Below are 13,382 nucleotides of genomic sequence, written 5' to 3'. Positions count from 1 at the left end.
TACAGTAGCTATGCATGTTTAAGGCCAGGCGTGGCTGACACCGTCATCATGTGTATACTTCCTCTGTTTAAAAGTTTCTTGCATAAATCTCGCGCAGCAGTTTCGCGCTGTGACGGGAATGAATATGTGATGAAGACAGAGAGAAGCAGAGAAAATGATCGTGTGTGAGTAAAGTGACACTGACACTGTGAAATCAATCATTTTGATAGGATCCATAGATCATATGCGTTATTTGTTGTTGTTTTTAGTTTAGTTTAAATCACTAACTCTTTGTGTATTTTTTTAATATTTCAGCTTTTGTTCAACAGTTTAGTATGAGGGACTTTATAGATGCAGCTGGTGTTGATTGGTTGGCATTTGTTCATCAATATAGGGTGATGCCTTTGAAAAGAAAAAACACAACTATAGTGTTTGTGTTGTGTATTCAAAATGTATGATGATTTGACGATAATTAGATATATATTAATATTTGAAAATGTGTAGAATTACTTCATAATTTGTTTATGCATTGGTTTAAATAATAAAGCAGTGGGAAAAACTATATATATTATTATTATTATATTCATAGTGCTCACACTGTACGGTCTATTCAGAAAATAAATACCAATGCTTGCTTTTGGTGTTTTAGGGGTTCTCTTGCTGTTCGCTGTCAGCGCTCTCTGCTCTAACGGGGTGAAGAATGATGCCTGTGTGTCCACCCATGAGGTAAACATGCTGTAACCCAAAGAAACATTTCATTAGGTTTGTAAGCAGGGTTTGGATGGCATCCTCTGCTAAGAAACTGCCTCGTGTAAAGTTGCAGAAAGTAAAACTGAGCAACAACAGGTTGTACACCATCAAACGGGGAAATGGCACACACTTGACCCTTTATATTCTTGTTTCATTTCAAGAAGTGTGTCACGATTAAAGGAAGAAACCCTTTAAGTAAATGGAAGAAAAAGAACAGGCGACATTACATTGACATTTTGTGTCATTTTAATTTAGACAAAAAGAAAATCTGCAACCTTCACCACCAGATGTCACTAAATCTGACACTCTGACCTTTAAATCGTCTGTAGTGGTTTTTGTTTTTACTTGTTTTGCAGAAATAATAATGTATCTGGTTTTTCAGGTGACATGTTTTCAGCCAGCTGACTATCTGAATGCGTCCCATCCCGTCAGTGTGGCGGTGTCCCTGGGTAAGAAGCTCAACATTTCCCTGAAGGGCCCCTCTGGATATTCTGTTTGCCACTGGATCAGAGGAGCAGACACAGTAATGACGATGTAAGTACATTTCTGTGTGTTTGGACATGTTTTGTGTGTCACTAAGCTAAAAAAAATAAAAACTCTTACCCACTAGAAATGCAAGTGACTCCATGGTCACATCACCACTGTCTGAGAAGGACTCAGGGGAGTACACACTGTCTTGTGAAACTAACAACGCAACCAGATCTTCAGTTACTGTGGCTCTTTATGTATCAAGTGAGTGTCGACCATTCTCTTTAATACAACGCTCTTAAACGCAGTAAACAAATCACTTCTGATGCTGATGAAAGACAAATTGTTTTATGTTTTCTAGAACGTCCCACGAAACCACTGCTGTTGCTGGACAATTTAAATTCCAAACTAAATTCTCCCCGTTTTTTTTTGAGGGGGGACTTCCGGGTTATGGAGCAAGGCAGACGTGGCTAAGTGAGCTCCGCGAGCATGTGATAATTATTGTTATACTACTACGGTTACTAAAACACATTTTTGGATATATACGCGTGGACGTTATTTCCTTTACATTGGGTTCCCTTTCTACTGTTTCTTTGTGGCGTTCTATTACTTTATTCTTTGGCTACAATGATGCGGAAGCAACGACAGGCTGCCAATGCTAAGGAGGGTGAACAACCTGCTCATGGCCAAGCCGGTAGCCAGACGGATGATTCTCTAAATGTGACAACTTTCTCGGACCTGTTGAACGGTTTGAAGACGGATATATTTGGGAAGATTGACTCTGTGGTGGAGTCGCTTAGATCTGAAATAACATCAGTGAGAGACGAGCTAGCCTCATCTACTAGCACTCTACGGGCTACGTTGGATTCTCATGCTAACCGACTGGTCGAGCTCGAGAACACTGCTATTTTCTGCGGGGATTCTGTGAAAGACCTGCAGACCACTGTTACCACTCTGACCAGCGAGGTATCGTCACTGAAAGTCAAATGTGAGGAGCTTGACAACAGATCTAGACGCCACAACATCAGGGTGGTTGGCTTAGCGGAAGGTATGGAAGGCTCACATGCATGCAACTGGCTGGCTAAATGGCTATGTGATGTTTTGGAACTTGACCGCGAGCCAGCGGTCGACCACGCTTATAGAGCGCTACGTCCCGGGCCAAAGGGTGGCGATGCACCGCGCCCAGTGATTATAAGACTGCTATATCAGAGGGACAGGATTGCTATTCTTCGCAAAGCCAGAGCAATTGGGGATGCTTTGAAACATGATGGAAAACGAGTGCATATCTTTCCTGACCTTACGGTTGCCCAGTCTAAAAAGCGCGAGGGGTTTGCTGGTGTGAAGCGTCTGCTGCGTGGGAACTCTGCATTTGCGGACTATGGTTACTTTCACCCAGGCCATCTGAGAATTACCTTACAGAACGGGGATCGGCACAGATTCGAGGACCCAGCTGCGGCGGAACGCTTTGTTCGCCGGCACACCTCAACTCGGGGAGACTCATCTGAAGAGATGAATGACGGCGCTTCTGATAGTGCTCATATGGACTCAGTGCCATGACTGATGTAAGGTAACGGGCCTAGTAGGCTATTACGGAAATTTGATGGATCACCCTCTAGTTAGTTAACTATGTAAATGACATAAATGGAGGTGACATTGGCTAACCGTTGTTTTCCCTTTTTTATTTATTTTTCTTATATTTTCCCTTTATCATTTTTTTTTTATTGTTGACAAACTATGCTATCTGTAGGTTATAGCTGTTGTCCTGCCAATACTTAAATTTTATTTGTGTTTTAGTAGTCTCATTGAAGATATATATCACATGTTCCTGTTGAAGCATTGGATGCTTCTTGAAGTTCTGGAAGGTAACACAATGTTCTTAACTGCAGTTCGTTTGGGGAACTGTTTGGGGGGAGTACCAGGCTTGTGGTTGTTGCGTTTTCAAAACATTTTTTTTTTGTGTATAACTATTGTGCATTTTTTTGTTTTTGTTTTCTGTTTACTCACTTATTTATGTATTTATTTCCTCTTCCCCTCCCCTCTCCTCCCTCTTTGTGTGGTCCCTCATGTTTCATCACCAGGTTTAGGGCTGTTTCCAGTCCTTAACTCTGTTTGTATTAAGCTGTACTACTGATATTAGGTTAGACTCTCTATGGCTATAGACACAGGCTCTTCGACTCAAGGAGGTAGCCTCCCTTTTGTGAGTTGGAATGTTAAGGGCTTGAACTCACCTGTCAAATGCAATAAGGTGCTTAACCACTTACATAGCCTACATGCCATGATTGCTTTCTTACAAGAAACTCATTTGGGAGTTTTGGAACATGCAAAACTTAGACGAAAATGGGTTGGGCAACTATATCATTCTAACTTTTCTGGCAGGTCAAGGGGGGCAGCCATTATAATTCATAAGGCAGTTTCATTCAAGGCAGTCCACACTGTAGCGGACCCCAATGGGCGCTATATTTTTGTATCAGGCAGGTTATACAATATGCCTGTGGTTTTGGGCAGTGTGTATGCGCCAAACTGGGATAATGAGTCCTTTTTTCAGAAACTTTTTTCAGAAATCCCAGACCTTCAATCCCATCACCTCATTTTAGGGGGTGATTTTAATTGTTGTTTAAACCCTGATTTAGACCGATCCTCCACTAGACCCGGCCACAGCTCTAAATCAAGTCATGTGATCAGGTCTTTGATGGAGGAATATGGTGTCAGTGATCCATGGCGGTTTCTATATCCTCAAACCAAAAAATTTTCATTCTTCTCCCCAGTACATCACTCTTTCTCACGTATTGATTTTTTTCTGTTGGACGATAAATTACTTTCCAATATACGCTCGGTCTCATATAATCCTATAGTCATCTCTGACCATGCCCCTGTGTCCCTTGTGCTTTCTTTCCCAGAGAGGCCTAATTTGCGTTCTCCCTGGCGTTTTAACTCGCTCTTGCTTTCAGAAGAAAAATTTGTTAATTTTATATCAGACCAAATTGATTTCTTTGTTTCCACCAATGTTTCTCTAGGAGTATCCCATTCATTGATTTGGGAGACATTTAAAGCCTACATCAGGGGTCAAATTATAAGTTTTTCTGGATCCCAAGAGAAGCAGCGCAGGGAGCGGCAAGGTCAGCTTCTTACTGAAATAGCTAGGCTTGACGATGAGTACGCCTCCTCCCCCACCCAGGAGCGATATAAAAAAATAATCACATTAAAATCTGAGTTTGATATTTTAGCCACAGAACAAGTAGAATCTAAACTGCTAAAGCTTAGACACTCTGTCTATGAATATGGTGAAAAGCCCTCCAAGCTGTTAGCCTATCAGCTGAGACAGGCCACAACTTCTAATCTAATATCTAAATTGTCTACCCCTGCAGGCTTTACAATTGATCCTTTAGAGATAAATAGTCTCTTTAAAGATTTTTATAGCTCTCTCTATAAATCTGAACAAAATGCAGATCCCCAGACATTAGTATCTTTTTTTAGTCAAATAGATATGCCTACCATCTTGCCCAGCCAAAAAGAGACTCTTGACCAAGCGCTCACTGGAGAGGAACTCACAAAGGCTATTTGCGCCATGCAATCTGGGAAATCTCCAGGCCCCGACGGACTCCCTATAGAATTCTATAAGAAATTTTCTTCAAAAATTGTGCCTCTGCTGTTAAATATGCTCCGTGAATCTTTACTATCTGGTATTCTGCCCCCTTCTTTACGGCAAGCTTCTATCTCATTGATACTTAAGAAAAACAAAGATTCAAATCTATGCTCCTCATACCGCCCCATATCATTACTTAATGCAGATATCAAGATTCTCGCTAAAGCTCTTTCTCTCAGATTGGACTCTGTCCTCCCCTTCATCATACACCCAGACCAAACAGGTTTTATTAAAAACAGGCACTCTTTTTTTAATATACGGCGTCTTTTCAATGTTATTTATGATAATAGCTCATCGGAATGTCCTGAGGTGGTTGTGTCCATGGATGCTGAGAAGGCTTTTGATAGAGTCGAATGGACCTATCTTTTTCATTGCCTTTCTGAATTTGGTATAGGTGAGGGCTTTATAGCCTGGGTACGGCTCCTTTACTCCTCTCCGCTGTCCTCAGTACGCACTAATGGCAATTTCTCTGACTACTTCTCTCTCCATAGGGGCACCAGACAGGGCTGTCCGCTGTCCCCTCTTCTTTTTGCAGTGGCAATAGAACCGCTGGCCATTGCGCTCCGTGCTTTGCCGACTTTCAAGGGAATCTCACGCCATGGTATACAACAAAAAGTGTCTCTGTACGCTGATGATCTTCTTCTATTTGTCTCTAAGCCACTTGAGTCTATGCCAAACATCCTTAAGACATTAGATTGTTTTGGTGCAATATCAGGATATAAACTCAATTTAGAAAAGAGTGAAATCTTTCCTGTTAACAAATCTGCCAGTATGAATCTACTTTCACAGCTTCCATTCAGAGTGGCAAAGGATGGTTTTAGATACCTTGGCGTCACAGTTACTCCTAAGTATAAAGATCTTTTTGATGTGAACTTTAATACACTACTTGCACAGACTAAAGATGATCTTAATCGATGGTCGATCCTCCCTCTATCGTTAGCAGGTAGAATAAATTCAGTCAAAATGAACATTCTCCCTAAATTCCTCTATTTTTTCCAGTGTATTTCAGTTTTTATTCCAAAATCTTTCTTTCATAGCTTAGACTCTGTAATTTTACAGTTTATCTGGAACAAAAAGGTCCCACGACTACGGAAGACAGTCTTGCAGAAGCCTAAGGGAGATGGGGGGATGGCCTTGCCTAATTTTACTTACTATTACTGGGCGGCCAACTTGCAGATAGTTATGTACTGGATGCGAGCAAATTCGGATACGTCACCTGCCTGGTGCCGGTTGGAGGCCCTGTCATGCGCACCCACCACTTTATGTGCCTTAGTTACATGCTCCCCTATTCTAACTAACTTTAAATTTGGGAAAAACACACTTGTAGCATCCACTTTACGTATTTGGAAGCAACTCTGCAAGCATTTAGGGGTCAAGACGCCATCGCTTTGTATGCCAATTAGTTATAATCCTTTGTTTCCTCCTTCATTGCAAGATGGTGCTTTTATGCTGTGGTGTGAGAGGGGCATATGTACTGTCAGGGACTTATTTGTAGAGGGTATCTTTGCTACCTTTGAACAGCTATCTGACAAGTTTGAGCTCCCCCAATCTCACTTTTTCAGGTATTTGCAAGTGAGACACTTTTATAGAAAGACATTTAAAGATTTTCCACATATCCCAGCTGATATTCCTACTGATAGAATTTTTAAGTTACCCCTGATGATGAGTGGTGTTGTATCTACACTTTATAATGTTTTACTATCTCTTTGCTCCCCCTCTGATGAGACTCTTTTAGCTCTTTGGTCCCAGGATTTAGGTAAAGACCTGACGCCTTTGTGGGGGACTATTCTCGGTCGGGTCCATTCATCGTCAATATGTGCTAGACACGGAGTCATTCAGTGTAAGCTACTACACCGTATATATTGGACAAAATCTAAGCTATCCCGTGTGTACCCCAACACTGACCCACTTTGTGACAGGTGTCGCCGTTACCGTGGTACACTCTTACATATGTTCTGGACATGTCCCTCTTTACATACCTACTGGAATCTTATATTTTCTTCTATTTCAGACGTGCTACAGATAGACCTAGACCCATGCCCTGTTGCCGCCTTATTTGGGGTCCTACCTAACACTATTAAACTTTCTAACTCTAAGTCAGACTTTGCTGCATTTCTTTTTCTTATTGCCCGGCGTTTAATCTTAAAACACTGGAAATCTCAGCACCCACCTTCTTATACTCTCTGGATTAGGGATGTTCTAATGTTCTCGAAGCTTGAAAGGATAAGACACCTCAAGCGGGGTGCAGTGTCCAAATTTGATGCACTTTGGCAGCCCTTTCTTTTGCATGTTGACTCACTAATCTTACAACCACCATTAAACTAACCTAAAATATTACACATTCCTCCTCACACTGATTGTGTATGGGATTTGAGAGGGACACCCCCCCCCCCCTTTTTTTTTTTTTTTTTCTTTTTTTCTTTTTTTTTTTTTTTTTTTTTTAAGTACTATTCATTTATTTTATTTTTTTTATTTTTATTTTTTTTTGTTTTGTGAAAAATAAATCTTTGTTAGTTAACACAGCTTGGGGCCGGGTGGGATGGGATGGGGTGGGTAAGGTGTGAGAATGTAAGGATCACTTATTGAAATCCTATGTTTGACTGTGTGATAATTGTGAAAGGGTTCTGTTTTGTACTTCTCAAAAATTTCAATAAAAAAACCATGGGAAAAAAAAATTCTCCCCGTTTTCAGTGCATCTCTGAGGGCTCCCCAACCCCCACGATACATTGGTCTGGGTATGACACCATCCATTTGATCTGTGCAGGTTCAAATGTCTTTTATATCACAGCATGATTATATGATCATCGATGTGTCTCCTCAGAAACAAGGTGGCAAAACCAAGTGAATCAAACAACGGAATGTCCGAGAGCAGTATATCAAGTGTTCATTATGTTCAAGCAAATCTCGAACATATGATGTGCTGTGCAAATAATGCAGAAGGACAAGAATGCTCCCAACTGTATGACTATGGTAAATAAATACAATAGTCCTAACATTCATGACATATAGGTCTCAGTTACTTTAAAGTGACTTGTGGACCCACCATATGTTGCAGACGTGCAGACTAAAGAAATGAGAGGTAATGAGGTTTCTAATGTGACCCTGAGCCCCGGGCAGTCTTTACTGCTTCGCTGTGGAAAAAAAGGTTTTAAACTGCCATCAGCTGAGTGGGAGAAGAATGGAAGGAAACTGGATTCCAAGGCATTAGCATGTGAAGACCAGAAGAAGGTGCAGTGATCTTATGTTTCTTACATTACGAGCACTGTTTGATAAGTAAAACTGAATCAGGTGACGAGGGCAGCGGTTTCCATGAGCATAAATCCACATTGGTTTATAATTCTGATTTACCTGAAACAGAAATAACACAAATGTTTATACAAAGCTGCACGTGCCCAGACAATAGCTGTGTTATTTATTGCCTTTAAGCCACAAATTAAAATGTCACACCTTGTTTCTCCAGCTCCAGCTGTGTATAAATGAAGACAACCATGCAGGATGGCTGATGACCTACCTGCTCATCAGATCAGTCAGTGCAGAGGACAATGGCACATATACCTGCAGGAGCCAAAACAACATCGCCAAGTCTGTTTACATCAATGTCCAGGGTTAGCCGAGCTTTATTTCACCTTCTGTATGTGTAGTCAATAAATTTTTTTTATTTTTTAGTATGTCTCTGACACATCTTGTTGTGTTTCCTCAGCTGAAGGTTTCCTCGCTGTCCAGCTGGATGAGAGCAAGAGCATGTTAACCCAAAATGCATCCAAATCCTGTTTGCAAGCCAGTGTTTCCTACCACCCTGTACTGCAGCAGTGCAGCTGGGAGGCTCCTGATGGACATGTGACTGAATGCCTCAGGGACCAGTGGGTAACACAGCACAGGTAAATGTAATGAAATGATGTGAGGTGTACAGTTTAAGACTTGTGGAGGGTTTATTTAAAGCTGTTGTTCCTCAGGACTGTGAAGCTGTGTGAACCACTCAAAACAGGAGGTTACAAGCTACACGTGGAGGCTGGAGGACAGAAGCAAACAAAGGCAATATCAGTGTGTGTTGCAGGTAGGTCACCTTTTAATTTTGACAACTACTTTTGCAACATTATTTTAATTTTTTACAATCCACTGACTTTTGTTTTTCAGACGAGCCAAAATTCGAATTCAAGGTTAATGGTGAGAACACCATTGAGACTGTGAGTCCTACACCAGCATATACCTGGATTTTTTGCCTTTCACTCAATGTCAGGTATGAGTACCTTACCTTCACAGCTGCACAGTTCAGAGGTAACTTCAGTCCAGATTATCATTCAAAGCTTCTGCTCTTTGTGTCCCTGCAGCTGTGGAACAGAATCCTGGAACGACACTGATGTCATCTGTAACAAGCCGATCAAAATTCCAGTTAACAGAAGTTTATTGGATGGAGACCTTCTGAAGTTCTGCCTGACAAACCCACTTGGCACCTGGTGCCAATCATTTCGCAATATTAGACAACCTTCAGTTGAGGCCTACAAAGGTAGATATTGCCTAGAAAATTAATTCATTCAAATCATAAAACGCGTAAAATTGTACAGTTCACTGCTGTTTGTATAAATACAGCATTCATTTAGTATTTTGTGCTTTTCATAGTAGCATACTGACCGAAGGATGTGTTTGTCTACAGTTTTTCAGAAAAATATTTTATTTTCATATATGCATGGTTATTAGCATTAACAATAAAACATCACAGAAATATACATTTTTTTCAGCACAGCTAAAAAAATCTTCCTTTTTTGGGAATGACAAGCAGCAAACATTACTTCTGTACAATATAAGTAGATTTGGACTGGGAGAGTAACGTGCTGGATGATACTGTTGATGTTTTAGATGTAGATGTATGAAGGATGGTTGATGACCTACCTGTTTTAGATGTAAATTAACAGCCATTCTTTACAGTGTACAATGCTCTGTTTTTAGTTGCTGTACCTTCTGAGGGCAGCACAATGCTGCTGAAGATCGGCAGCATCGTTCTGCTGCTGGCTCTGGCAGTGCTTAGTGTGGTGCTCCTGTACTTTGTCACGAAGAAGGTGCAGTATTTTCCCTTTAATCAGCCTATTATCTGCAAATGCCACAAATGAGGACATGAGAGCAAAGTTTTTGTGTTTCCTTATAGAAACCACAGTATCAGCCGCAGCTGCAGATGCTCCAGATGGTCGGACCCAATGACAACGATTACATCTACATTAACTTCAAGGACTTTCAGTACAATAAGAAGTGGGAGTTTCCCAGGGAGAACCTGGAACTGGGTATGAATCACACTGTCTCTGTGCTTGAATTAATAATATCTGACAGGCGCCAGGGCTAAAAACCCTGGGTTTAATTTCAGTTCAATTGACTTGAATTTGAAAAATAATGATAATGTATGTAAAATATACTGTAGTAATTAGCTTCTGAAGTCATACACCTATAACATCCATGTTTCCTCCCCAGGTAAAGAACTGGGCTCAGGAGCGTTTGGTATGGTCGTCCATGCTACAGCTTATGGCATCAACAATCCTGGAGTTTCACAGCAGGTGGCCGTCAAGATGCTTAAGGGTTGGTGTTTAAAACAACAACATGTTAAAGGCACAACTGGTGTGGAAGTTATTCAAGTAGCTCATCTCATGTTTGACTCATGTTTGCAGAGAAGCACCAGTCTGTGGAGAAGGAGGCTCTGATGTCAGAGCTCAAGATGCTGACTCACATCGGTCACCATGACAACATCGTCAACCTGCTGGGTGCATGCACAGAACTAGGTATGTTGATACATTTGTAGGATATGGTACATCTTGCAATTGCCATGATGATTACATAAAGAACTGATACTAATAATTGTCTATATTTCCTAATGTAGGCCCCATATACCTGATTTTCCAGTACTGCTGTTATGGAGACCTGCTGAACTACTTAAAAAACAACAGCGAATTCTACCACAAGTCAGTGGTGGATGCTTTCAACAAGGAATGCTTCACCAGCCTCTATAACAACCTGCAGCTGGGGAAGAACACCAGGTGGGACCATGTTGGCAAAAAAACAATAATGTCAAACATAGCATAGCATGGTACCACATTCCTCTCACGTCACCTTTATGTCTTCACAGTAAGCCAGATGTAACGGTGGATACTTACGTGCCCATGTACGGCTCCACCACCAGAGGGCAGGAGGACATCGCCCTTCTCCCCTTCACCTCTTCCAATGACACAAACGGCTATGAAGGTCTGAAACTGTACCTAAAGCCAGTGGAGGAAGCATGATGAAGTGAAAATGAGATCTGAGGTCTGAGCTGAGAATAACATCTGCATTGCGTTTATCTGCAGACCCTGAGAGCTGCAACACCACCAACGATGAGACAGAAGACCCACAGACTCTGACCTTTGACGACCTGCTTTGCTTTGCCTTCCAAGTGGCCAAAGGAATGGAGTTCCTCTCCTCCAAGAATGTAAGGAGTGACATTACACAACTCTACAGCAATGTTTTAAATTATAAAATAAAGTGACATATACGTCTACACCTGTTGAATATCTTGCTTCTCTGTGTCTGCAGTGTATCCATCGGGACCTGGCAGCTCGGAATGTGTTAGTGACAAAAGGCAGGCTGGTGAAAATCGGTGACTTTGGACTTGCACGTGACATCGACAATGACTCCAACTACGTTGTGAGAGGAAATGTATGTCATCCTACTCTCATGTGATTCAGTGGCTTGGATGTTTTTTTGTTGTTTGTTTGTCACTGACTTGGTTTTGCTGTGTTTCAGGTGCGTCTACCAGTGAAGTGGATGGCACCGGAGAGCATCTTTGAGGGGGTGTACATGATGAAGAGTGACGTCTGGGCATATGGCATTCTGCTCTGGGAGATCTTCTCACTTGGTATCTGTCACGGATAAGCAATCGGAGCATTTCAAAGACGACGCACACACTCAGGTCCTGTTTTAAATAAACTGTTGTCTGCAGGTGTCACTCCATACCCAGGCATGAAAGTGGATCACACGTTCTATTCAATGATCGAGAGAGGATTTAAGATGGAGCGTCCATACTATGCCAACGTGGCTGTGTAGGTGTCCTCAGTGTTTCTCTGGTACATAAGAAGGTTAGCGCCATGACATTAAGTCCTGACTCCCAGTCTTCATCTCTGGACTTTGCTCTGCAGGTATGAGATGATGTGTAAGTGCTGGGCCCTCGATCCCAGCAACCGTCCATCATTCTCCAAGCTGGTGTCCTTTATGTGTGACCAGCTTACAGACAGAGAGGAGCAGGTACAGCCCTGTAAAATGTCAACACCTACATCAAGTTCACTATGACATCTAAACCCTGAATCATGAGTTCCTTTTCTTTCAGCTCTACCATAACATGCCCAACCAGACTTCCTGCGACTACCAGAATATGGCAGACATTTCAGACATTTCCACCTTGACAGAAAATGACAACAAGATGGTGGTGGGCAATGACTACCGTCAAACCCATGCCACTGAAGAAAAGGAAACAGGAACACCAAACTTTGCAGCCGCTGGAGAGGAGATTAAGACATCAGCTGATACAGAGTGATCACGTCTTACATGGTGACATTCAGAGCATTTAATCCAATTTACTTAACATTATTCTCATATTAACAGCATCTCTACATACAGTATGCACTTGCTTTATATTCTATTCAAATACAGCAGGTGGTTTAAGTAGCATGTATTCATATATAACCAGAGGCTGTGGGGAAGAGGATCACTGTAAAACACCTTTTATCAGAATTTTGATTTCAAACTCAGAATTTAGTTGATTTTTTTTAAAATCACGATTCAATTTTCTGTCCAAGTCAAAAACAAATGCTTTCTTTAAATTATTTAAATTCTCTTAAAAGTGTCCCTGAACCTCTTCATTGGGTAAAGACGTGATCTGTAGGGAACAGTGTTAAAACAGAATTTTTATTGGGCAGCTATGAATGAAGAAACAACATGTAGCAGCTACATTATGTACTTTTACTTTACTTTTAATATAAGATTACATTGTTATATGCCAATAATATTTGATTTTTTCAGGTATGTTTTCACTGTATTGTATCACTGCACATTTAAACATTATACCTGCAATAAAATGTACTTTTCTAAATACCTGAAAAGGTCATATATTATTAAAATTACACAATTCAACTACACCTTGTCTCAAATACCATTTTTATTACCATAAGTATTCCCATTTCTTTGTATTTGTACTATTTTTCCCCACATTTGTCAAATTATTGCACCTTCATACTGTCTTCAGTGAATCCTGACTTAACGTGGTTCAGAGTTTGTTTGCAGCACCTAAAAATTAAACTTCTCTTTTCAGTATCAAATGAGAGAGAACATATTAACTAGACACAGAGGTAGCACAGGGAGGCCGTGATCCATGTGTCCAGCAGGGCATTAACCCTTGTTGTCAGCAGAGGTGGAACTAGACTTTTTACAAGGGGTGGCCAGAGCGCGGGCAAGGTTTTACCAGAGGGTCCATGTACTCATAAAGTAAAATACTCTGTTTCTCTAACCTGGTATCTTCTTTACAATTTTTATA

At 41.1% G+C, this 13,382-nt stretch overlaps 1 protein-coding gene across 1 annotated transcript; it reads left to right on the top strand.

Moving 5' to 3' along the window:
• Positions 1 to 89: 89 nt before the first annotated feature.
• On the top strand, positions 90 to 12,982 carry LOC114453031 (fms related receptor tyrosine kinase 3). Its single transcript, XM_028432644.1, has 25 exons — positions 90 to 164; positions 629 to 705; positions 1,112 to 1,263; positions 1,340 to 1,461; positions 1,559 to 1,609; positions 7,515 to 7,575; positions 7,662 to 7,810; positions 7,896 to 8,068; positions 8,301 to 8,445; positions 8,541 to 8,718; positions 8,794 to 8,894; positions 8,975 to 9,077; positions 9,169 to 9,344; positions 9,785 to 9,894; positions 9,981 to 10,113; positions 10,298 to 10,402; positions 10,492 to 10,602; positions 10,701 to 10,857; positions 10,947 to 11,062; positions 11,164 to 11,285; positions 11,390 to 11,512; positions 11,600 to 11,711; positions 11,796 to 11,895; positions 11,992 to 12,097; positions 12,180 to 12,982. Exons 1-25 carry the CDS (start codon positions 155 to 157, stop codon positions 12,384 to 12,386), a joined length of 3,000 nt encoding a protein of 999 aa, XP_028288445.1. The 5' UTR covers positions 90 to 154; the 3' UTR covers positions 12,387 to 12,982.
• The last annotated feature ends 400 nt before the right edge of the window (positions 12,983 to 13,382 follow it).

Source organism: Parambassis ranga, chromosome 20, assembly GCF_900634625.1.
Source record: "Parambassis ranga chromosome 20, fParRan2.1, whole genome shotgun sequence".
Taxonomy (NCBI): Eukaryota; Metazoa; Chordata; class Actinopteri; family Ambassidae; genus Parambassis; species Parambassis ranga.
This window is presented reverse-complemented; position numbering and strand designations above follow the sequence as displayed.

Excerpts from the sequence above, each read along its gene's own strand:
- LOC114453031 (XM_028432644.1), top strand. Across the intron at positions 9,345-9,784 it reads TTCAGTTGAGGCCTACAAAG|TTGCTGTACCTTCTGAGGGC; the intron begins GTAGATATTGCC and ends CTCTGTTTTTAG. Across the intron at positions 11,896-11,991 it reads TACTATGCCAACGTGGCTGT|GTATGAGATGATGTGTAAGT; the intron begins GTAGGTGTCCTC and ends TTTGCTCTGCAG.